General features: G+C 42.8%; 1 protein-coding gene across 2 annotated transcripts in view; it reads left to right on the top strand.

Moving 5' to 3' along the window:
- Positions 1–21,518, top strand: part of LDAH (lipid droplet associated hydrolase) — a 96,781-nt gene extending 75,263 nt beyond the window's left edge. For both annotated transcript variants that reach the window (XM_032653144.1, XM_032653143.1), the window contains 2 exons: positions 4,709–4,791; positions 18,125–21,518. In XM_032653144.1, the coding sequence (XP_032509035.1) occupies positions 4,709–4,791; positions 18,125–18,316 (275 nt within the window). In that variant the 3' untranslated portion in view covers positions 18,317–21,518. The remainder of the gene's footprint in view (positions 1–4,708; positions 4,792–18,124) is intronic.
- Positions 21,519–25,806: the final 4,288 nt, after the last annotated feature.

Here is a 25,806-nt window from a genome sequence, read left to right as displayed (position 1 = left end):
TGATCACATGATGACTTCTGTTACTCTAGGCCTCATGTCTGACATTCAGATGGAATTAAGGAAAATGGGGCAAAAGCAGAGGCTTATTCCTGATGAGGCTTTGGCTTATGTAGGAAGAGAAGTCCTCCCCCAGGAACCTTGCCTCTACATTGCCTCTAGTAGCCAACACTAGGCCATATCCCTAGCTATAAGGGATGTGGAAAAGCCATATGTTTTGACTTTCCCATGTCTCTAGTCAAGGAAATGAGGGGGTTTTTATTGGCTTTTGGGTAGGTACTAGTATTTACTACATCCCTACTTCAAGATGGTATTGGACCTACCTACCTACCCATCTTCCATGGACCTAACCAAACACCTAGCTAGTAACTCCATCCATACCAGTTAACTAGTAACCTAGACAGTTAACTCCATCCTCTTTACCATAACTAAAGTCTACCACATCCATGCCCCCTCCAGAATGTCTTTGGGCTTCACAAGCCCTGACAAGACCACCTCAGACTGGGGTCTGCAGTTTACTTATGGGAGACCCTCTTGGAAGCACGTCTAGATGCACCTGTCCACAGGAGAGCCTGTCTTGGTTCCCGTGATTATTAGTAGTACCCTTATTATTTTAAAGAGAATTTAAATGAAAACTTTTTGCTGTTTACCTCTGTTTGTGTGCTTACTAGTGGCTTCTGTCCTCAGCCACCCTCCCATCATGGAGGTAAATATACCAAACCCTTTTTCTAATCCAGCAAATCTTGTAAGGAGCATTTTTTTAAGAGACTGGTTTTTTTCTTCTAAACCTTATGGCATACTTTGGACATAAAGAACCTAACAGCCATTTTAAAGAATATTAAAGTGACTAGAAATAATATCTTGGTCAGAACAGACCAGGAGTAACAACCACATTTTACACTGCAGTGTACACACCCATGTATGGGAGATTTCCTACCTCCAAATTTCACCTGCCCTAATTAAACTGTGCCCAGTTCAAGTAATTCCCTTTGCTTCAGCACCATCAATCCTCCCTCCCCAATATAAAGGCAAAACTGAACAGACTGGGGCATTCTACTGTGAAACTGTGCTAATGGCACTGGATCACATACCACCAAAACAGCAGGACAACTTGGCTTCCAATCCCCAAGTTCTACTTCAGAAAACTGTTCGTACATCTCCCCCAAACCTCCTATTGTATCATTAATTGTGGTTTTTCTTCCCTCTGCATTTTCCCTCACTGCTATGGCCAGTGCTTTATGTGGCCTAGTCTGGGGCCAGTCTCAACAGAAGCTCTTAGATTGCCACTCTTGCCTGCAATGATTTGTCCCAGTTTTATACCAGTATCTGCCAGCTTGGCTTACCATGTCAGTGTTCTGGCTTCTCTTGTGATGTCAGCTCTTGCACCACTTCAAGGAAGACAGCAGGTTTTTCCTCCTGACCTGTCTCCCTCCTACCCCCGCAAAAAAGGAAAACACTGGCCGAGTCCCTTCCCATTTATTTTATTTAACAGCCCTTAACTCACAGCTGCCATGAACCAAGCACTTGCATAATCACTGGAGAGAATAATAAATGAAATATAGCTGCTGCTATATTTATATATATATATATATATATTTATATAGCATGGTAGGGGAGATAAATGTGAAGAATTTTAACATATCACACTTACGACTGTTATAAATACAGATACAGGTCAGGAATGGTATCAAGAAAAGGAGAAATTAGTTCTATCTAGATAAGTAAGGGAGAAAACAAATGAATTTGGACTTGAAGATGAGTTGGGAATTTTCCAGGCAGACAAAATGGCATCAAGATAGGTGATTGAGTTAAACAGAAGGCAGCCTTCTATTGTAGATTATGTGTACTTGGAGAATTTAGTGGTACCATTTAGCCTGGGAGATGAATGTCCTATTGGTCTTCCAACTTTAGCCCTCACTCATTTCGTTCCTCAGCCACTCCACTGGGAGTTGATGTCCTGTAGTGATCTTTAAACGCTAAGCAGATTTCAGAAGATGACAGTAGCAAATAAAATAGAACATTAGACTCAGTAAGGTTTTTATTACACCTGTATTTAGATTTTTAAGGAGATAAAAGTAAATAAGTGCCATTCTTTTAAACCATTCTCTTCCCTTCATGTTTTGTTTCCATTACTCCTGCTACTAGATATTTCCTTCACTGTGGTGCTTGAAACTGAATTCTGCTGGGTTTCCAGGAATGCTGTTGATAGTCATTGCCAGGAAAAATGTGTTTTCCCCTTAGGAAATTACACTTCTATTTAGTATTATTGTTTTTGGCCACTGTGCTGTGTTATGAGCTCTTTTTTTTTGGCGGTACGCGGGCCTCTCACTGTTGTGGCCTCTCCCGTTGCGGAGCACAGGCTCTGGACGCACAGGCTCAGCGGCCATGGCTCACGGGCCCAGCCATTGCGCAGCATGTGGGATCTTCCCGGACCAGGGCATGAACCCGTGTCCCCTGCATCGGCAGGCAGACTCTCAACCACTGTGCCACCACGGAAGCCCTATGAGCATTTTTGAGGAAAGAAAAAGATAATTGCTTCCTTGGAGCAATTACTGGAAATGAAACTGGTATTCTACTTTCTAAAAACAACAAAAAAGTACACTTAGATGGGAAACTACCAGGAAAAACAAGAATAAGAATAAAGGTGAGGTGAGGTACATTCCCTGATGAAAAATTTACTTTTAGAAATGTAAGATTCCTTACAAGTTTTTTGAATGTTTATATTTTTTCCAATTCAAGAATAACACTACAGAAAAGTGCTTAAGATGTAAATGTTTACCTCCATGAATTATCAGAAAGCAAGCTCCCATATAACTCCCTCCCAGCTCAAGGATCACCATTGCCTGGATCTCAGAAGCCTCTTTTATACCCCTGCGTATCCCACAGTCCACTTCTGAGCTCATTCAGGTTGTTGGCAGAATCCAGTTCATGTGGCTTTTTGATTGCAGTCCCCATTTTCCTGCTGGCTATCAGCCAGGGGTCCCTCTCAGCTCCTGGAGGTCACTTTCAGGTCCTTTTCACATGAGCTCCATTTTCAAACCAACAGTGGTGCATTTAATCCTTCTAGTGCTTTGAATCTGTGACTTCTTCTGCCACTAGCCAGAGAGAACTCAAATTTTGAAGGACTCGTGTGGTCAGGGTAGGTCCACTGGGATAATCTCCCTTAAAGTTGTCTCAACTTTATAACATAACCTAGTCATGGGAGTAATATGTCATCATACTCACAGGTTTCACCCACACTCAGAAGGGAGGGATTGTAAAGGGCAAGGAGTATTTGTGTCATCTGGGAATTCTGCCTACCACAGACCACCTGTTTTCTGCTGCTCTGAAATGCTACCTTTGTCAAAAATTAAATATCTATATATGTGTAGTCATTTGTGGAAGAATTTATTTAAAATCAATATTATTTCTTCCTTAAATGTTTGGTAGAGTGGACCAATGAATTCATCTTGCCCTCGAGTTTTCTTTGTGCAGAGGCTTTAAATTACAAATTTAATTTCTTTAATAGATATAAGACGATTGAGGTTATCTATTTATTGTTAAGTAAGCTTCAAATTTGTGTCTTTGGGCAGACTGGCTGTTTCATCTAAGGTATTGAATTTCGTGACATAAAGTTGTCCACAAAATTACTTGATTATCCTTTTGATGTCTGTATTATCTGAAGGGTTGTCATTTCTCTTTCCTGATACTGGTAATGTTTAATGTCTTCTCACATTTTTTTCCTGATCAGTCTGCCTAAAGATTTATCAGTTATTGAACTTAATTTTAGTTCCATTTAGTTTCTCAATTGTTTTTCTGGTCTCTATTTCATTAATTCCTGCTGTGAACTTTATTATTTACTTTATTCTGCCTACTGACTGGAGTCAGACCAAATATCTTTTATATCAATATACGTGAGTATGTTAAGTCCCTTTATTTAAGAGAGAGAGAGACTTTAAATTTTGTTTTTAAAGAAATCTACTTATGATTTCAAGAGACATAACTTATGACAAAAGACTAAAAATAAAAGACAAATAGGCAGATGATGCCAAAAAGAAAGCAAAGTAACAATAATAACACCAATCAAAGTAGAATTCAAGGCACAAAGAATCAAATGAAAATTTGTGTAGCAGTACCAGAAAATCACATAAATTCATGTTATCTCTGGCGTTCTTCCTTTTTCTCAGTTATTTGACATCTCGAAAATGAGGGTCACTCTGCTCATTCCACAGTCAGTATAATAGAACTAACCCTCATAAGCAACTCCTAAAGATCACTTAAACCTGTTTTAAAATAAACATTCTTTTTAGTTGTGTCCTTTTTAAAAAATTATCGAGATGGTTTCATGTTCATAACTATGTGGGGTTTCCCTGGTATACATGATTTATCTGTCAAAATTTGTGATTCTAATCCTTAAATCATAAAAATGCCTCGATCAGGTATGATTACACACATCTGCCGTGGTATCTGACATTAGGCCATCATACTGCTAACGTTGCTATTGAGAAAGCCAGGTGAGGGTGAGAGAGATTCTTCCACAGGGCATGCTCTTGTTTCCAGAGACAGTGCATGTTGCTGACTCACATGCCTCTCTCGGCCTCACTAATATCTCACATCACATAGCATTTGGCAAAAGAAAAGAGTAAAACAGGAATATACTACAATTAATTTGACATTTGTGTTTGTTCTATATATTCTAACTGTTTGCCTTTTTTTTTTTTTTTTAACGTAGTTAATGCTGCCTACCTTGGGAGCCAAGAAATGATGGAGGTGGTGAAGAGAGACAATGAAACCATAAAGGAACATTTATCTAAGGTAATCACTTTAGTGCTACAAGGAGGTAAGTAGATGGGCAGAAATACTTACTGAGGATGAAAGGCTAGAGTTGGTTAGAATCTGTAAGACCTCAAGGGTTTATAAATTTCAGATCAAGTTCTACTTCTAGTTAACATTAAGGCAGCCCTTGAAAGTTGCATAGAAAGCTGATTACATAGTTTCTTAAATATGTTTTGCCACCTGTTTTTGTTGGGTTTATTTTTAGGATCGATACTTCTCTCTAGAGCTTTGTACTGAAAAGACTCTCAATAATATTTATAGAAGAAATGAGTTATATTAAAATATAAGTGAAACATTGGAAAAGAACTAACATGCCTATGATCTGATGATCCAGTGAGCCCGTCTCTCTTATTCTCCAATGCATTGGAGTAGGAATGCCCAGCTGACACCAAGGCGAGTTTTCTATACAAGCAGGTGCAGAAAGGCAACAATTGAAATATTTAGCATTTTTGAGTTGCTGCTATAAGTGCTAGAATCTTAACACAGACGTATTTGGAAGCACAGTTTCTGAAACTGTGAGGGGCCGTGGTTTAGAATATGTCTAAGCACCCTAGAATTAAGGTGGCCCTGGTACTCCCATGGCATCATTTGTCTGTCTGTCCATACAGCTGTCTGTCTGTACAGCTGAATAGGATAGAGCTGTACCATCTAACACGGTAACCACTAGCCACATGTGATTATTTGTGGCTACTCTGAATTGAGATGTGCCGTGAGTGTAAAATACACATTGGATTTCAGAAACTTAGTACCAAAAAGATAAGTAAAATAGTTCATTAATATTTTTATATTGATTACCTGTTGAAATGATAATATTTTAGATACGTGGGGGTAAATAATATATATTATTAAAAGAAATTTCATTCATTCCTTTATACTTTTTAAAATGCAGTTAGTAGAAGTTTTTAAATTACCAGTGTGCCTTTGTATTTCTGTTGGACTGTGCTAATATAGAGCTTTGCAGTCCAGTGCTGAACCGTGACATCTGCTGGATGCAATGAAACGAGCCCCACTGAGTGACCAACTCTTACAGGGCCCAGGAACCTACAGTCTGCAAGTAAAATCTTAGATATCCTGCTGGGTTTAGAATCTCTTCATAAACCTTGAGACATTTGACTTAAACTTGCCTATAGTGTTAATTCATATTTCTATAACCTCCCAATACAATTATCTTAAAGCAAGAAATGTATATGTTCTTAAAACAATATTTTTAGAATATCGATCTATCGTAGCTTCACCCAGAGAGGACTTTTGAAAGTGCCAGTCTGTGTTTGTCTTATGGCCATAGTGGTCATCATATTTCTAAAATAGCAATTGGCCAGAGATTGAAATTTTGAAGACAGAGGAAACCCTCATTAGCTGAATGGGGGAGGTTGGGGCCTCATAAGGACCCTCTTTCCAGGGATTTCAACTGTTTCCACTCATTGACGTACGTGAAAATGCAAGAAAAACAGTATTTTATTTTTTAGTTAAATTATAAGTGAATTTGTTTCAAAGCTGTGCTTAAGTTCTCAAGGCTGGAAGTTCATAAAAACAACTCAGTTCCCAGTTAATAATAAGACTGGCAGATGCTCATTTCCAAAATTCACACTTGCTGAATGACTAGACCCGTCATGTGTCAAAGCCTGTCTTACCACCTGTGGAAGCCAGCTGTTGTAAAGTACGCATCATTCCTGGATTCTTTTTGTATGTTGTGCTCAGAAGGAGGTCAAAGGAAGGTGCTAAGTTATTCCTGTCCTAAGTTAAATCCATATGCAAGTGTAATCATTCCCAGATAGAGGGCTGCTCATGGTCAGGACCGTACTTTACTGACACTTCTGTGGGAGAAATATGGGGGGATAATGGTAGATGGCAGGCATTTCAAGGTTAATATTAACACACGGTCACAGGACTAAACTTTTCCAACTACAGGGAATGGTTTTATTTTGTTTTTAAGATAACATGACATGTACTTTTGGAGTCTGGGAAAGCAAGGCATTGTTTAGTTTAATGATGCACAACGACCTGCGATTAATGGAATGTCCTTTCTACCAGCTAAGTTTGAACTCTCCACTAGAATATTACAATTACAATTCCTAAGTGAAACGAGGTATAGAAAGACAAGAAGTTTATTGCAATTTTTTTTGTTTCTGTAATAAAAAAAAATGGAAACATGCTGTAATTTAATATTGGTAAACGTTGAATCAACATATGTCTCAGTCTGCTTGAGAAGGTAAGGAAACTTAAAAGGGCACATAGTTCTAGCAAAATAGTGGGCATTTCCCCCTGCATTCCAAACAACCCTGATAATTAGTCAGACTTGAAAATCAGTTCCCAAGACTAGACATATCCCTACTTTAAATATTCTAGTCAAGGATACTGTGTCTCATTTCTGCCCAAATATAAGCATTCAGAAACTTTGTGCCTCTCCAGGACTGTCCATTGTAAAGATGTTTTGAGCCACACATTTCGTTGCAGAAATCGTTAAATATATCTATTATTCAACTTTTAAAACAGTTCTGGAAAATGTATCTTTGTGCCATCCAGTCAGGAAGCCACAGGAGATTTAGTCTAAAAACAGTCATTCTACTACCACATGTGGATGGCTTTTGGATTCTTTCTCCTCCTCTAGAAAACTATTATATCATAATCAGCAGACTTTGGTTCTAAATTCAAATTTTTTACCACTGAATTTCCACATGAAGAGGACTTTATATCTTCTTGAGGGAAATGTGCCTTTTTAACTCTGAAAAATCTCCGGAGCTGATTGTCTCCCTTCCTTCTTTCCAAGGTCTAGAGACTTTACAGACAGTGTCAGACACTGCTGCAGCACTACATGAGATTATTTCCCTTTCCTGAAGCAAATATGTCAGACTCAGTTGTTTCCAAAAGAATATATTAGGGCCTGTGGCATCATAGGTTGTGTTCTTTCTTCACCTGACTAAATTCTGCCTGTCCTTTAAGACTTGGCTCCATTGTCATCTTTTTTTTTTTTCCTTTGGCGGTACGCAGGCCTCTCACTGTTGTGGCCTCTCCCGTTGCGGAGCACAGGCTCCGGATGCGCAGGCTCAGCGGCCCTAGCTGCTCCGCGGCATGTGGGATCTTCCCGGACCGGGGCATGAACCTGTGTCCCCTGCATTGGCAGGTGGACTCTCAACCACTGAGCCACCAGGGAAGCCCTCCATTGTCATCTTTAAGAGGGCTTCCCCAGCCCCTGGTTTTGGTTAGAAGTCCCTCCCCTCGGCTCCCATGGCTCCATATGTAAAGTTATAATACTGCATCTATCACACAGTATTTAAACAGTCGGTTTTCCCCTCTCACCCACCTTGAAGGTTTTTCTCATCTTGGTATCCCTGTGGCATAGCACAATGCATGATACCTGGTGAACAATCAATAGGTGTATACTAGATGAATGGACAGGAAAGCTGTTACAGATTCTAAGCCTTTTTTGTGCCGTGGATCTCTCCAGCTGTGTCGTGTGTGGACTCCTTCTCAGAATAGTTTTTTTTAAGTGCATGAAATAAATACATAAGATTACCAAAAAAAAATTATATTGAAGTATAGTTATCAAAATATATTAAAAGCAAATTTGTGATATATAATTTATGCATCTTTATTAACAAACTAAATAATGAGATATAATAGCAGTCAGAATTACTATTGTAAATATGCTGTGATATGCATAAACTTTTAGTTACTTAAAACAATTTTACTGTAATTTGAAAATTTCAGTAATTTTATAGATGGCAAAATATAGGTATTTCTAATATTTCTGTGGTTCGTTGCCTGTGTTCGTAATTGAAGGAAATACTAAATTATTGTCAGAGGTTAGCAAAAAAAATGACATATTCTTTTTCCCATCCAAGTTTACATTACTCCGCTCCCCTCAACTGCCACTGCATCTACCCATGAAACTGCGTGGACCTGTAGATCCCAGGTGAAGAAGTTGCTTTGAGGCACTAGAAAAGGTTAGGGAGTATGGTACTGTGGTTTGGTCACTGGCCTGAGAACAAGAAGCCATGATATGCTACACTAAAGAGACTATTTTGAGTTGTTAGGGAACCATTGAAGGATTTAAGGAAGGGGGTAATAATCAGGGTGATACTCAGAATGTTTGACAACCATATGACATAACCACTGACCCATCAGAACATGTGCCGTCTGTGAACAACCAGTTCAGAGGTGCCAGTTCATATCAGTTAGTCCTAGGAATGTGGCTAGATTAACCAATGAGAGGGATTATCTGGGGGGAAATGTGTATCAGAATGTTGGAAAAGAATGAAATTTGAAGTGGGAAAACTGTTTAGAAGACTTTTATAAGAACTAAGGCAGTGGAATTGGGGATAAAGAAGGGGTAGAATTTGGAAAGATTTAGGGAGTAGAATCAAAGACACTTAGTACTCATAGGATATGAGAGAATGGAGATGGAGTCTAAGATTATTTCTCTGTATTTGGATTTTGTAACAAGATAGGGAATATGGGAGAAGAAGTGCCAGCAAGTTGTGGGAGCTGGTTGAGAAAGTAGTTCATTTTGGTACTTTTGTCTGGCAGGTAGCTGGATATATGGGTGTGAAGCCTAGAAGAGGAATCTGGGCTGAATTTTGATTTGGGAATGATGAGGATATATTTGGAGTCATGAGCATGGAAATAGTAACCCAAGGAAGTATGTAGTATAAGGAGAGAATATATCTAAAGGTTGACCCTTGGGGAACACATTTAAAGGTTGGGAGGAAGGAGAGGAACTAATGAATAAGACGGAAATGGAGTGGGGGAGGGACGGGAATGAGAACCAGGATGGAATAAACCAAAGTAAGAGAATCAACTGTACATTTTCACCACCCCAGTCCCAATCCTTCTGGGAGCCGCTGGGGTATGCTCTGCATTAGGAGGCACCTGGTGTGTCTGAGGCAAATAGGAGGTCAGCATTCCCATTCTGTCATTGTTCTCAGCTATAAGGGGATATAGTCTCATTCAAAGAAAAGTGAATTAGTGTTTGGTTTAGAAACTTGAAGTTTTCATTTAAAACTCACTTAGGAGGGAAATTCTAAACTGCCGTGACCATCCTTGGCCTAGGCTTATGGAAACAGCTGGTGTGTGCTACTGCCAGACCAAATCTGAACATCACTATCAGTCAATAGGGGTCTGAAATTGTTCCCAGCGAGAGCACATGAGACGCTGCTTTCTGATGAAGGTAGGCAGCGGTGGAAGGACTTCCTGCAAAGTGGTGCTGCCCCTGCCCCCAGAGGGCCAGCCTGGGGCCAACAGTGTGGATGGGAAAGGGGCAGGGTGTCCTCAGGAACAGGGACCCCTCTGCTACGGCTCTCCCCATCCTGCTTAGCCTGCCTGAGCCCAGAGGCGCATGTTGCCTTTGGGAACAAACAAACCTTGCACAGTTGTTTGCAGATCTGGGCATGCAAATCCTTCGGACATGCACACGTCCCGCTTAGTGGAGCATAGGATGTGCTCTCTGGACCAGCTAACCAAGACTGCCTTTCCGCCAACCTCGGTCTGAAACTGATTGTGTTAGTTCTGCCTGTTTAATTTGAAGCCTGTTCAGAATATCATAATCATCCTGGAAATAGATAGGTTTGTTTGTATCTCAATCATTTTGACCTTGAGAGCTTCATTTTAGGCACTCATTTGTGTCAGCATACCCTTGAGTTTTCTAGTGGAGCGTGATCGGGGAGCAGAATCTGCACAGGTACAGCATGAGCTTCAAACTCCAGCTCCACCATTTGCTTACTTATGTGACCCTGGTTAATTTACTTGACCTCACTGTGTCTCCTTTCTTCATCAATAAAATGGTTTAATAATACTATCTATTCTCATGCAGTTGTTCCAAAACTATAATGCTATATGCAATTCATATAAAGACCTTGCAAGGGGCTTCCCTGGTGGCGCAGTGGTTGAGAGTCCGCCTGCCGATGCAGGGGACACGGGTTCGTGCCCCGGTCCGGGAAGATCCCACATGCCGCGGAGCGGCTAGGCCCGTGAGCCATGGCCGCTGAGCCTGCGCGTCCGGAGCCTGTGCTCCGCAACGGGAGAGGCCACAACATTGAGAGGCCCGCGTAACGCAAAAAAAAAAAAAAAAGACCTTGCAAGAGTGTCTGGCCATGTACTAAGCATTCAATAAAAGTTTATTATTACAAAGTTAGTTATATCCTAGATATGCCTCTGAGTACTTTAAAAAGACTTTGCCTATCTTTTCCTCCCCCTGCGCACCCCTTCAGATATTTTCATTCTATAATGAAAGATTTTGGTAATATTAAATATGTAGCCAAGTGACCCTGGAATGCCCCAATCCCATTCTGGCCACTGCTTCCCATAAAATGCCTAAGGGAGATGTTGTATAGGAACAGCAGTGAAGGGAGACACAGTAGTACTTAAACTTTACCAGGACTTGGGTCCAGTACGGAGAATTCAGATGAGCTGGAATTGGCCATTTCTCTAAGTTAGTTAAGCAAGACCCTTCCCAGCACGTCTGCCAGTTTCCTGAGGCATATAACCAGGGAGAAACAGAAGCACAGGAGGATAAATTTGCTCCCAGTGCCTCATACTCTGCTGCCTCACCAGAGGAAGATAGATGCCTTGGGTCAGCTTCTCACTCCAGACCCAGGTAAGAAAGAGACGAAGCTAGTTACTCTGGAAGGAGCAGTGACTTACGTTTGGGAATGAACAGGTTCTGGCCCTTTACACTTGGATCGTGCAGAAAGAAGGGAGCCCCACTTTGCAGCGCTTTTGATGCATGATTGTTCCAGCTACTGGAGAGTAGCCCAGTCCCTAACCCGCTTGGACTTCCTACTCCTTTTGCACCCAATTCCCACTGCTCCCCTAGTTGCCTTCAGGGGGAGCAGGGCTCGGTGCTTGTGAAGGATTGTGTGTTCACCTCTGTCCTCAGCCACTTTTTTTAATTTTTAGGGATTTTAATTCCCTTTTTTAAAAAATAAATTTATTTTATTTATTTTATTTTTGGCTGCCTTGGGTCTTCGTTGCTGCACACAGGCTTTCTCTAGTTGCGGTGAGCAGGGACTACTTCTCCTTGCGGTGCACAGGCTTCTCATTGCAGTGGCTTCTCTTTTTGCGGAGCACAGGCTCTAGGTGCGCAGGCTTCTTTAGTTGTGGCTCACGGGCTCTGGAGCGCAGGCTCAGTAGTTGTGGCACACAGGCTTAGTTGCTCTGCAGCATGTGGGATCTTCCTGGACCAGGGATCGAACCTGTGTCCCCTGCATTGGCAGGTGGATTCTTAACCACTGCACCACCAGAGAAGCCCTAATTCTCATTTTTTTAAGAATGGGAATTGAGCCAGTTCTAGATAAAAGAAAGAAAGGAAACAAGGTAAATCAGAAAATGAATTTTCTAAACTATCTCCCTTTCTTCAGCAGTTGTTCAAGTTCTTAAAAATGGTTGCTCAGAAAGGCTGCAGTGAACTGTTAAAGCTTTGTGACTGCTACCTCTCTGTTCCTGAGAGGGCTGGGATTTTCAAATAACTGAAAGGAGATGCTTATGTTACAGAATAGGTTTCCTTTAAGGTTGCAGGGTCGAGGCTTAAGAGTCTGACTTCGCGGGGAGGGTAGAAGCAGCAGCCTGTTGCTCTTGTCCAGCAATTCCTATGATGCCTGTAGTCCTAGTCAGCTACTGAATAGAAAGAAGTAATTCAGATAGAGACTTTTTTTCCAGTTTTATTGAGATAGAATTGACACATAACATTGTATTAGTTTAAAGTGTACAACATAGTGATTTAATACATGTATATATTGCCCAGTGATTATCACAAGTTTAATGAACATCTGTCACCTCACTTAATTACAGTTTTTTTTCTTGTGATGAGAACTTTTAATGTCTACTCTCTTAACGACTTTCAAATATTACAGTATAGTGTTAACTATAGTCACCATGCTGTATATTACATCCCCAGAACTTATTTATCTTATAACTGGAAGTTTATACCTTTTGACCACCTTTACCCATTTCCTCCACCCCCTACCCCCTGCCACTAGTAACCACCAGTCTGTTCTCTGTTTCTGTGAATTCGGTTTTTTGTTTTAGATTCCACATGTAAGTGAGATCATACAATATTTGTCTTTATTTGTTTGACTTCACTTAGCATAAAATACCTTCAGGGTCCATTCATGTTGTCGCAAATGGCAGGATTTCCTTCTTTTATAGCTGAATAATATTTATTATCACCAGATAGAGACTTCTGTGTGTGGCTTTTTTCATGTTTAATATTTTAAGATGTTAATATATCACTGGAAGTGATTTTTGTTAGTTATTAGCTAAATCAAATATATAAACTTGTATCATAAGGTGGTTTCTGATACGTCTTTTGTTCTTAAAATAAATCATCTATTAGTAATGCATAAAAGCCAGCAACTCAGTGAATACTAAAACAAAGCTTTGTTGCATCAATCAGGGCAGAAGTCAGGTTTTCCTGCTTCTGGCTCCTACAGTACTTTGTTCGTACCTCTCTCTGCCTGTTGTGTTTAAGGGCCAACTTGTACATGCCTGAGTTCTTCGCTACTCTGGAGCTTCTCCAGGGCAGAGCTGTCTTACTTCTGAATTTCAACCACTTAACCGGTGCCAGATGGGAGATAGGTTTAGAGTCATTTTGGGTGGAAATGCTGGGAATCTGCAGTTTCAGGAGCAAAAAGTTAAAAAAAAAAAGCCATTGGAAAAGACAACTGTGGCTGCTCTGTGGGGGCAAGCTGCAGCAATTTGCAGGGACATTTTAACAGGGACATGTATCCTTAGGGGCAACTGAAGAGTTAAAGGAAAACATATCTGTGAGCACAGAGACTATCTGTGATAACTATGGTTATCACAGTAACCATAATTCCACCTTACTGTAGAAGGTACACAGAGAAAAGCAAAATCCTGGGCAATCAAAACCTAGAATTGAGAAAATTAGATGTTGTGTTTAATAGAGAAACGATTACTTAACATAACAATTTGGAAATAGAATAATTTCCATCTCAATAAGGTATACTCTTTATCAACTCTCATGCATATCAAAGCAAGTGCCAAGGAGAAATAAGCTATAGGAAATAATTAATTTTCTTGTAAACATTTGATTTAAACATCCTTCTGATAGCCTGAGATTCTTGGTTAACAGCTCCAGTATTTGCGTCACCCCTGTGGCATGCAGCACCCCAGAACTGTATACATCAACTTTGTGTGTGTCGGTGATTGTCACATGCAGGTAGTTTTCATAACCAGTTTAAGACCTCTCAGTCTTCAGGTTTGTGTTTTCATACCATGGTTCAGTTTATTCTTAATTGTAAATAGTAGTAAAAGGTACTGATTAGGAATGCCATCTCTGGATTTATAACTCAGTTTTTCACTGGGTTATATTCACTAATTGTTTCAACTTAAGCAAGTTAGTCTCTCTAAGCCTAAGTTTCCTTTTCTGTAAAACAGGAATAAAATACCTTCCTCAGAATATTATTATAAGGACTCAGTGAACACAAAACTTAGCATAGAGCCTGGCAAATCATTCTCAGTTTTCATCAGGTCATCGTTATTTGTTGCGAATCATTTTTACATATCGACATAGTAGTAGTGTACACTCTTCACCACTACGCTTTGGTGTCCGATTATTTCTTTCTTTATACCTCACCTGTCCTTCCCCCTCCCCCACCACTACCACCACACACCCCATACTTTTCCAGTTTCCTGTTTCAGGTTACAGGTGCAGAGTCCTCTGTTCGGATCTATCGCCTGTGACTTATAATCTGTAGAGATCAGGAAGTATCTTGAGCCAGTGTATGTAAAGGCAATAGAAATAACCACGTGTTTGACTTGTAAGCCAAGATTTTCTTACAGAGCCCTTCTTCTGAAGAAGAACTTAAATAAACAATACAAAACAAAACAAAAAGACCTTACCCCACTATCACTTAGAAATGTAACCAAATACAGCCCCCTCAAAATGATTACAGTATGGAGGATTGAGAGGTAAAATCAGATGAACATACGGGAAATCTATGGTCCTCATTGTTATGCCGTCTTGAACACTGACGTCACTTTGTGTTGAGGTTCCTAGCATATGCCTTGGGCAGCGTGTGTCCCATAACTACTTGGACAGGACCTGTCTCTTGATACCTGAAGGTAGGGGTGGGTTCCTGTAATCCATATTTATTACTCCTGCTCAACTGTCTGATACCTTCATGCATGAGGGGAGGAATAGCGCTTCCCCAGTGCTAAGCCTCATCAAGCTGGATTTCTCAATGGAGACGGTTCCCGTTGTAATTGCCTCACTGAAAAGGAAACGCTCCATAGAAATTGTCTTTGAAGAGTTAGGCGGAAAGTAACAGCAGGTGCCACAGTGATGCTTTCCTCCTTGTCAAAATGACTTCATTGGGGGAGGTCTTTCCTGCCTTGCTTTCCTTCTAGTTGGCCCTTTTGTATTAGGGTTTTTCATAAGACCTCACCACCGTAGCTTGTACTGGTGTGAGGACTCCCACAGTACCCTTCTCAGTGTCCCAGTGTCTTCGGGCAAGAGTGCAGTGGAGCAGAGGAACAGACCTGATGGACATGAGCCCAAGTCTGAATTTCACATTTCTAGATTTCTCAACACTGTTTCATACTCTGAGGAAGTGTTGAACAGCTGTGCATAATGACTGTTCCAGATGCTATTTCCTAGATATAATTTAAAGGATTCTTGGTGCTAAGAGTAGGGAGTGGTTTAGAGAGAATCTAAAGTTATTAGCCCTACTGGTAGATCATTAATGCCTGCAGACAGCTTGTACTCCCAGCAGTATTGCAAGGGGAAGCTGTGGCAGGGTGGTTGCTGAGAAATTTATTTTTTCCACAACTGGCCAGAATAGTCACCCACTGGTTGTGAGGTTGCAGCATTTTAGAGCTATAGAGAGACCGGCACCAGGAAGAAGGAACCAGGCAACTGCCAGGCTCTCCTGTTCTCCAGGAATCAAAAGGAGCTTCATACACTGCTGAGAGCCCTAGCAAGATGAAGTGTGGCTTGGGACCTTTGGCATGCCCAGAAATGGTTGTAGTGACAAAAACAGGAGAGTAGGAAGAGGAAATTCAGTGAAAAATCTGTGAGCCACAGATCCTTTGCAGCTTTCGAAACTAAAGCCCAGGTGAAAGCCAGAAAAATCCCTATGAAGTGTTTTGGAATAAGTCTACAACTCAAAGTTTATTTGTCAGTAATTGACTCTCTGGAGTACTACATTAAATATTCTCCTCTTTAAAGTGTTTTTTAATTAACCATCTCTTTAAATGTTGGTGACATCATAACATTACTGTAATAAAAGTTGGTATTTTTATAAGAGTGATCTCACCTGTCCGTATTCAGATAATGGATTTAATGATCCAAGTAGAAAATTATCCAGTGGGCAATAACACGTATTTCCCATATCCTCCTCCCGCCTCTGCTTGATCCCCTCCAATCTCTTCGTCACTGCAGCTGGAGTAAGTTTCCTACCATACAGACTTAATCACATCACTTCATTGTGTGAAGTCTTTTGTTAGCTCCTGTGGACTTCAGAACAAGGTACAACCTCCTTATTGGGGCACAGAGGCTGTTCACGACTTCATCTCTCTCCGCCAGCTCTCCAGACTTATCTCCCATATTCCATCCTTTTTTTTTTTTAATTAATTAATTTATTTATTTTTGGCTGTGTTGGGTCTTCGTTGCTGTGCGCGGGCTTTCTCTAGTTGCGGCGAGTGAGGGCTACTCTTGGTTGTGGTGCGCGGGCTTCTCATTGCGGTGGCTTCTCTTGTTGTGGAGCACGGGCTCTAGCCGTGCAGGCTTCAGTAGTTATGGCGTGTGGGCTCAGTAGTTGTGGCACACGGGATTAGTTGCTCCACGGCATGTGGGATCTTCCCAGACCAGGGCTCGAACCTGTGTCCCCTGCATTGGCAGGCGGATTCTTAAGCACTGCACCACCAGGGAAGCCCAGCCATTTTAAATTACTTCCAATTCCCAAGCGTGCCATGCTCCTTCATACTTTTTATTTGCTTGGTATACTCCCCACAGTGTGCTCCCTCAACTTGAAGACTCAACTTGGACATCAGTGCTCTAGGGAACCTTTCCTGCCCACTGGTTCCCACCAGATGCCCTTATCTGGGCTAATTGTCTTGTGAACGTGGTACCTCCAGTTCCCTCCCCCAGAGACTGTCTTAATTATCTGTTTTCCAGGTTCCTAATACAGAGTAGATGCTCAGTAAGTATTTGCTGAATAGATTAATGATTAAGTGTTTGAATGAGTGAACAAATTTGGTGTGTTATGGAAACTACAAGTGACTATAACTAGCCACTTACGGCATAACTCTTTGTTTTCAGTGATAACAGATGTCAGAGGGGCCTTAAAATTTAGTTTTGGGGGAGTTTTGGTAGAAATTACCAGTATGTACCCTTCTGAATAGGATTTCACCTTTGTTGCCTTTTTTTTTTTGTCAGAAATACAGAAGTAGAACATAGTTTTTCAGTGAAGAACAGCAGCTTAGAGCTAGACGTAAAGATGTGTGTGTGTATACACTTATAAATGTATATGTGTATATACACATAAATACACATATATACATATTTATATATATATAGGTGGTGTATATATGCTTATGTGCCCATACATATGTACACATATGTGTGCATATGTACACAGTTGTATGTGTATATACATATATGTGTATGCATGAACATGTGTGTGTGTATGTGTATCAGGGATTGGTACAGATCAATAGTCAATAAGCGTCTTAGTGATGCCTCAAAGGAAGCTCTGTCTCCATCCAGCCTGCTTGCTGTCACCTGAAGTATGATTGTGACACCTCCCCACTGAATCAGCGCACTCTTCTGCTTCCTGGAGCCTATTCCTAGAAATGTCATAGACACTCGGAGTTCTGATAACACTTCATCTGCTACATTAAGAAGCAGAGTCCATCTGATTCATCTCTGCATACATCCAACAAACATGTCCCATATGCCTACATGTGGCTGTATGGAAACTATTAAGTGTATAATGAATGGTTACTAGTTAGTGATTATGTCTCAATAACTCTTCCTTGCCCTCATCAGCCATCTCTCCAGTGTCCATGTCAACCTCAACATACACAACTTTGCTGGCGAGTCCTTTTAGTGAATCATGGGTGATGTATCACACCAGGCTCTCCCTACATGAGTTTCTTTCCATCAGATGCCAAGGTTCGCTCCCATAAACCATGAAAGCTCACTGCCTTGAGAGCCACTCTTCGGAGGGAGCCTTGGGACTCGCTTATAGGACTAGGTGCAGGGGCTGTTTTCAAAGCATTACAGGTTGCTGGTGTCATATCCGTGTTGGGAGGGGAAGTGTTTTCTAATAAATGTTTTTGTCTTGTCTTCTAGCTTACATTTTACTATGGTACTATAGATGGTTGGTGTCCAAAAGAGTACTATGAAGACATGAAGAAAGATTTTCCAGAAGGAGATATTCGACTCTGTGAGAAAAAAATACCTCATGATTTTATCCTCTATTTTTACCAGGAAATGGCAGATATGGTAGCTGACTGGCTAAAGGATGATCTGTCCAAAATATAAATAATGACACAAGGAGCAAGCACTGACAGCTAGTACATAAAGGCAGTAGGTGTACTTAGTAGTAAGTAGTATACTTAGTAGGTAAATGTTTAATTTTAATGTTGGATATTAGAAGAGAAAAACAGTGAGACCCTCTTGGCTTAAAAACTATCACCTCCCAGCTCCCCATGCTACAGACTGAAATAAACACAGTTGATCAATATTCCATAGGATTAACAACACATTTTCCAAAACTCAGGGAACACAGTGATCTAAACAAAGTCTCTTATATTTGCACGAGATGCCCAGTGGCACCATACAGTTTATTTTGGTAGGCAAGATCCTTTCAGACAAAAGGAAATCTAAATTTAGTTGATTTTAATTGAGTTACAATGTAGAATAGGCTCCCCTAGAGAAAATTATGAAAGACCTACTAGAAAATGTAAGAGACCGCTGAATGTTAAGTGTGTAGTCAGCTTTGTGAAGCATGTGAGATCATGAGAAGGATACACTCAAGTCCAGTAGCAGGAAGTGATGAGCAGTGGATCTTGGCAGTGGACCTGGGTCTCTCTTAAGGACAGAAGGTGAAGATCAGCCCAGACTAACTTTGCACAGGTCTTGGCTGAGATCATCAGAATCAGACTGGATATCAGGACAGCCTGCACAGCCCACCTGTTACTACCTTGCAGCATGTCTCAAACCACCAAGTCAGCCTTCTGTCTGGCCGCCAGTGGCACAAGCCCCAGCAGAGCCAATGGCAGGGGAAGCACTGCTTGTCTCCTTTCCCGAGGAGTGTGACTTCCCGATCTGCCTGCAGTAGTCAGCAAATAAGGCTCGTCAGTCATTCCTCTGGTCAACTAACAACTAATAAGAGTTATTGAAGGATCCCAATTCTGCCTTCCTCCACAGACAGCTAGCAGGCTCTGGCTGTGAGCTCCCTGCAGGCTCCTGTTCTCCAGAGCCAAGGTGGGGAGGCCCTAGGCTGTCCCAGATCAGCCTTGTACCTGCCACATGCAACTGCCCCTTCTGTGATATTTTTCAGTCAAACTCCACTGAGGACCAGCAGTGAACCAAGTACTATAAAGGCATTGTGGATAGATTGTTAGCTACATTATGATTCTTTTCTTCTGAAAATCTTCTAGTAAGTAATTTTTGAAAGGGCATCTTTAAACTGCTGAATAGAGAATTACCATAAGTGATTTCTCCATTAGTTTTGTTAGTTGGAAAGAAATTGTTTTACTGATGAACCTAAACAACCCATTAAGTTAAGTGAATTCACCCTCTCCAGGCACCTTGAGGTCCAGTAAAGAAGAAACTTGTTCTCTGGCCTAGAGCAGGCTAACAATATTGCTTCCTTCCCTAAATTGACTCAATTCTGGGACCTTAGGAGCCAGTAAGTCCCGCTGACTGCAGAGATGGTTGATGATAGATAGAAACATTCCATTTTCTCCTAGGGGAAATCCCTCACGGTGTCCCATTCCTTAAGGACAATGGGATGTTGTCCTTCTTCTCAAAACCTAAAGCCCCCTGATGAAAGATTCACCTCTGATATGTGCCAGCCCAGTGGTGAGCGCGGTATGAGTTATGACCCTTTGACGTGGCTGCCATGTCAGAGCAAATGACTTCTCAGAGGGGAGGAGCCACGCTCCAGGCAAGCAGTGCTCTTGGCCCCGGAAAGGAGCCGGTAGATGCCTAAGCCGCTGGCGCAAGGCTGCATACAGAGTCCTTATTGGCAACTGTGTAGGGAGGCCTTCTAGAAATCTGATGTTAGGAGCTGGGTCTCATGGCTTGAAGTGCCTTGCATACAGGAGGTGCTCAGTAGTACTAAGCCAAGTACTGGGTACACCATGCTGCTGGAACGAAGAGTGACACGCCCAGCTTTCCTTTTAGCGTGACCTTACATCGCTTCCTATTTCAGGAGTCCACGTGTATGAAATTATGTCTGATAAACCAAAGGTTACCAGAGCTTAAAAAATGATAAGAAGTAAAATGATAAAGTAAATTTCCTGTTTATCATCTAAGCACCAAATGAATTTTCAAAATAAGTGTTTTACCCCCACTTTCTGACCTTGCCTGGCCTGATCTCTGTGTGTTGGGGGAGGAGGGGTACAATCCTAGCATCCTCCTGAGTTAGACTCGGGTCAGAGTCTCTCTGTTAAATTGAAAAGCCACTTTCTCAGTGCTTCTTGTAGAGAAGGAAGAATCAGATTTCAGGAGATTGAAGTTCATTTTATTTCATTAGGAATTAAGCAAAAATGTTTCCGTGCATATGTATGAGGTGATAGGGTGTGTGAACTCTGGAGGCCTTACTGTCTGTGTGATTTTAGACAACTTCATCTAATTTCTCCATGCCTCAATGTCCTCATTTATAAGATAGGATTAATAATAATATGTACCTCATATTGTTGAAGAATTCAATGGGATGATTAAATGAAAGCATTTAGCACAATGCCTGACCAAGAGTATCTTCTCAATAAAGACTGGCTATATTAATAATAATTATTATTAAACATCATCATAATAAAAAATAAAAGACTAAAGTTGGTAAGCAGTGGATGAAATCCATTTTCCAGAAGCATTTCTGCCTGTATATCCCGGTCAGCCACTTGAATGGCCCTTGTCAAAGACTTAATAACTTCATCTGGGGTTATCTAGGGCTGAGTGAAAAGCCTAAACTGGAAATCATGACCAGTTGTTCCCAGTCTGCTCTGGACCATGGGGGAGAATCTCCAGAGGCAGCCCCTGTGGCTTTTCATGGCCAGGTGTCCAAGGCAGCAGCCCTCTCACCACTCAACCCTTGGAGAGCCAGTGACCTCCAAAGGCTTGATTTCTCGTTATCCTACATTATATTAAATTTAATTCCAGACGTGAGGAGACACAACAACTTAATATAATACCTGATTCTGGATTAGATGTTTTTGTTATTAAAAAAAACTGTTGGGACAGTTTGCAAAACTTCATTGAATGGGATCTGAAGATTAGCTGGGAATAAGAGACCAATGTTAATTTTCTGATTTCACTGGTTGTGGACAAGTAGGAAAATGTCCTTATTTGTACTGAAGACACACAAGTGTCAGGGAGCCGTGGGGCATTATGTCAATTTACTCTCAAATGGTTCAGAGAAAAAAAAGTTCTTTGTTCTTGCAACATTTTTGTAAGTTTGAGATGATTTTGAAATGTATACGAATAATTATTTAAAAAAAAAAAACACACTCTCCTTCTGCATCTGTCTCTTATTGCTTCTTTTCCAGAAAGTTAATTACTTCTTCTAGGAAGTAAATGAAGACTGGGGTTCAAATCCTGGACCTGTCATTTATCAGGTTTGTGATGTTCAGAGGCTTAACCTCCCTGAGCCCTCTCCTTCACTCCCCTGCTGGCCCTCATCTACAAAAGTACTTGTGTTAGCTTTTGGACTTCGGAAGGGTTTTTGTTTGTCTTTAATGGGGTCAAACGAGGTCTTGCATATAGTATTTAGCTCCCTGCCTGGTAGATGCTCTAGTAAATGGTACCTAAAGGAGAAGGATAGCAGACTTGTCTTCTACACTCTCTTCTCTTTGGTGCAATGGAGGACTCCTCGATATCGCAGCTTCTGCAGTGTTTCACCCAGCGTGAAATTTGATTCTAATCGTCTCAGCGTTTCTGGTTCATGTTGGTGAAGGAGGAGGCCACTCACTCACCCGCCACAGCTTTCTGACCCCAGGCCATTGCAGGCCTCCCACACACAGCCCAGGACACCCAAACATCCCCTCGAGGAGCTTATAGTCCTTTGAAAAGATGTAGGAAGCAAAGTGTTTCTTAAATAACACGAGGCATCATCTTTGTTCCTGGCCCCCTCTTGCCAGAAAGAAGAGATGTCCTTGGGCTTCTCCTTTCCTTGCTGGGTGGGGCTTAAGGAGCGGGCAGTGCCTGGGCCTGAGTGTGCTCTGTGAACTAGTACATCTCTGAGGACTTAAGGCTGAAGCTCTCCTGTAGGAGTGCCGAGGACAGGAAAGATTTCCGTTCCGAAGGGGCTGAGATTCCTGCCTCTGTGCCCTGCAGGTGTAGGTGAGTGATCACAGTGGCCCACGTGGGGAGCCAATGGGGGACATGGGTCTGTCCTCTCCAGCAGGCTGAAGGCATCTCCAGAGCAAAACGGTGAGGGCCGGAGAAGGCTCCGGGTTGCCACAGTTCTGTAAAGAGAAAACAGCTGGAGGGAGGGTGTGGCAGGGCTGCTTCTGGTGCCAGGAGGACAGGTGGAACTTGGGTGGGTTCGGAAGAGAAGAGAACAAGTCCAGAGAAAGAACATGCTGCTCACCCTGCACTTTCACAGCGTCTCATTCAGGCCTCACAGTCGTGTGTTACCACGAGGGTGCCAGGCAGGTGATGTGCTTAAGACCTCACAGCTGCTGAGTGACAGCTGGGCTCTGCCCCAGCGACACGGCTTCACCCCTTCCCACGCACCGTGCTGCCTCCTGAAGGGGACAGCGGGCAGGCGGCCAGAGGAGTGGAGGCTTGGGGAAGGGGTCACACGAGGGCCGGCGAAGGCCAGGTTGTCAGCGGAAGGGAAGAGGAGAGGGCTGGGAACAACAGAGGATACAACAGATGCGGCTTTGGGGTGCGGGGTGCGTATCAGGCAGCGGCCTGTGAGGGTCAGAGCGGGGGCTGAGTCCCGCGTTCCGGTCTCGGCAGCTTTGCTACGGCCACCGGATGCTACAGACGCACTTACTTCCCTCTGTTCCTCCAAACTTGTGCTGTGCCCTGAACCTTTGGGATCAACTGCTCCAGCTTTGAGAGTGCCCGTGCCTCGACCCCTCCCCAAAATACAACTGCTTCTGCCCCACAGAGTGGCCTCTCTCTCTGTCTCTCTCTGTCCTCTCTGTCTCTGTCTCTCTCTGTCCTCTGTCTCTGTTTCTCTCTGTCTCTCTGTCCTCTCTGTCTCTCTGTCCTCTCTCTCTGTCTCTCTGTCCTCTCTCTCTCTGTCTCTGTCTGTCCTCTCTCTCTGTCTCTGTCTTCTCTCTCTGTGTCTCTCTATCTCTGTCTCTCTGTCTCTCTGTGTCTCTCTGTCTCTCTCCTCTCTCTCTGTCTCTCTCTGTCTCTGTCTCTCTGTCCTCTGTCTCTCTCTGTCTCTGTCTGTCTCTGTCTCTCTGTCCTCTCTGTCTCTGTCCTCTCTGTGTCTCTCTCTCTCTGTCTCTCTGTCCTCTCTGTCTCTATCCTCTCTGTCTCTCTGTCCTCTCTGTCTCTCTGTCCTCTCTGTCTCTCTCTATCCTCTCTGTCTCTCTGTCCTCTCTGTCTCTCTGTGTCTCTCTCTCTCTGTCCTCTGTCTCTGTTTCTCTGTCTCTCTGTCTCTGTCCTCTCTGTCTCTCTGTTTCTCTGTCTCTCTCTGTCTCTCTGTTTCTCTGTCTCTGTCTCTCTGTCTGTCTCTCTGTCTGTCTCTCTCTATCTCTCCCCCTCCCTCCCTCCGTCTGAACCCTCACAGTCCCCTGGTCATGTCTCTATTGAAGTACTTGCCATTATTTCAGGAATTAGATTTTTATCCTCCCTGCCCCACTATCAACACTCCTTCCTGCCCTTAAAAAGAGAGTCCTAGGAGATGGGACTTGTATCTTAGTCACCTCTCTGTTCTCAGGGCTTATAGAATAGGGCTGTCACACAGAATAGTCAATAAATATTGTTTCCTAAATTAATAAAAGTTGCTGCCATAGGCAGCAACATAGCATAGGTTGCCTAATAGGCAGCCTCTCCAGAAATACAGTTCCCTCAGTCAGTCAGACTAGCAGGGAATCACATCGCTGGGACCCCTTGTCCCTCAAAACTGAATATGTAACTGGACGTATGACATGGACTTGCTATTTTATCCCTTAAGCATTTCCTCAGCCTTGCTCTGCACAGTTGGGTCAGACAGATTCCAGGACAGAGACTGTTCACTATCTAGCACTAGCAAGGCCACGGCACGTCGCGGCCCATTCTTCAGCCCGTCCGGCTGCAACTGTTACTTCCATTCTTCTATGATTAGAAAACCTCTGGAGTTTGGGTATTAGCAACTACCAAGTATGCGGTTATTACTTGTTGAGCACTAACCCTGTGTAACACCCCAAGTGGGAATTACAGCAACAATACACGAGAGCCCGCTCCGGGACAGCAGAGCGTTTTCATTTTCTATCGCATTCCTCAGACACTCTGGCAGAGGGGCTGTGCTGACCTCCCCACACTGGGACAGACTTCCTTGCTGGGTGAGTCTATGGGAAAATTCCTCTTCCCGGGGATGGGAATGTGACCCTGTGACTGGGCGTCCATGACAGCCAGGAGTGCGGTGCACCTGCAGGGCCTCCCTCCCTCACAGAGGAACCAGGATCCCACCTCTGCAAACCCACTCTCGTCGGGCTTTGCAGAACATCTGGGCTTCCTCCCGCTGGCCGCGGCTGCAGGGCCATGCACCTGCATGCGATTATGGCTCAGCAGATGCCCCCAGCCTCACGGTCGGTGGCTGCACACTGGTGACACCTCACAACGGATGAGTTTCTCCCCAGATCACTGTTCCTTCTGAGCAGAAGAGCTTCCCAGGGATACAGGAGCACAAGGCGTCCGTAACCAGGTCAGGCAGCTCTGCCCTCAGCAGGGCAGCACTTGGTGGCATCTTTGCTTTGACCTGCCTTGGAGTGAGCAGAGAGCGGGCATTCCAGGGCACACCAGGGCCGGGGGAGCGGAGAAGTCAATCTTCGCCTCCTTTTAGCATCAGTCTTTGCAGGGCGTATAGACCGTCTCGCATCAGTGTTCGGGAAATAGGATAAAATTTTAAGTGCCACCCCTGACTTTCCTTTCTCCTTGTAACTAGCCCTACTCAACTGAAAGTGTACTCCTCCAACCACAGAATTCCAGGGTAGGTCAAGTGGAGAGTGAAAAATAAGAAAATGAAGAACTGACCAAGGATCGTTAAAGCAAAGCAATGTAAGACTGTACGCTTTTCAATGGCAGAGTCATAAAGCTTTTACGTTTGCAGCAACCTGCCAAGTGAGTTAGTTACAAGGTGCATTTTTATTCCAAAGAAAGAGACTCCTTTATTTGGTAGTAATGAAAGTAAGAAGCCAAAAGGGAGCAGACTTTCTTGATTTACCTTTCACCAGAGCAGGACACATGACCAAGGGGACAGGCATTAACACCCTGCAGGAACACTGGATTACAGCAGACGTGTGCTGCCATCGCTCTGCAAAAAGGTGTGTCACGCTGGCCCGATCCATATCCCAGAGGAGGTGATCCTGGTAACAAGTCATTAGTGAGGGCAAGTCCTTGTCATCTTCCCACAACTGCTGTTCCATCACTTATCCTCTCCCAGAAATACTTAGGAACAGATGAAATAGCTTTCTCCTTCAACTATAGGAAACAGGTGTGAGAGCCAGGGCAGCAGTGGAAGGCTGTGTGGTCGGTCCTCTCTTGCCTGGTCTAGGAGAGATGCTGAAGGAGCCAAGACAGCATCACACAGCACAGATCTTTGTACTTGTCCAGAAGAATACTGAGCAAAGGTATCCTGCCAAATT

The sequence above is a fragment of the Phocoena sinus genome, chromosome 13 (genome assembly GCF_008692025.1).
Source record: "Phocoena sinus isolate mPhoSin1 chromosome 13, mPhoSin1.pri, whole genome shotgun sequence".
In the NCBI taxonomy this organism is placed as follows: domain Eukaryota; kingdom Metazoa; phylum Chordata; class Mammalia; order Artiodactyla; family Phocoenidae; genus Phocoena; species Phocoena sinus.
The sequence above is the reverse complement of the archived record's forward strand: the minus strand, read 5'-3'. Positions and strand labels throughout refer to the sequence as shown.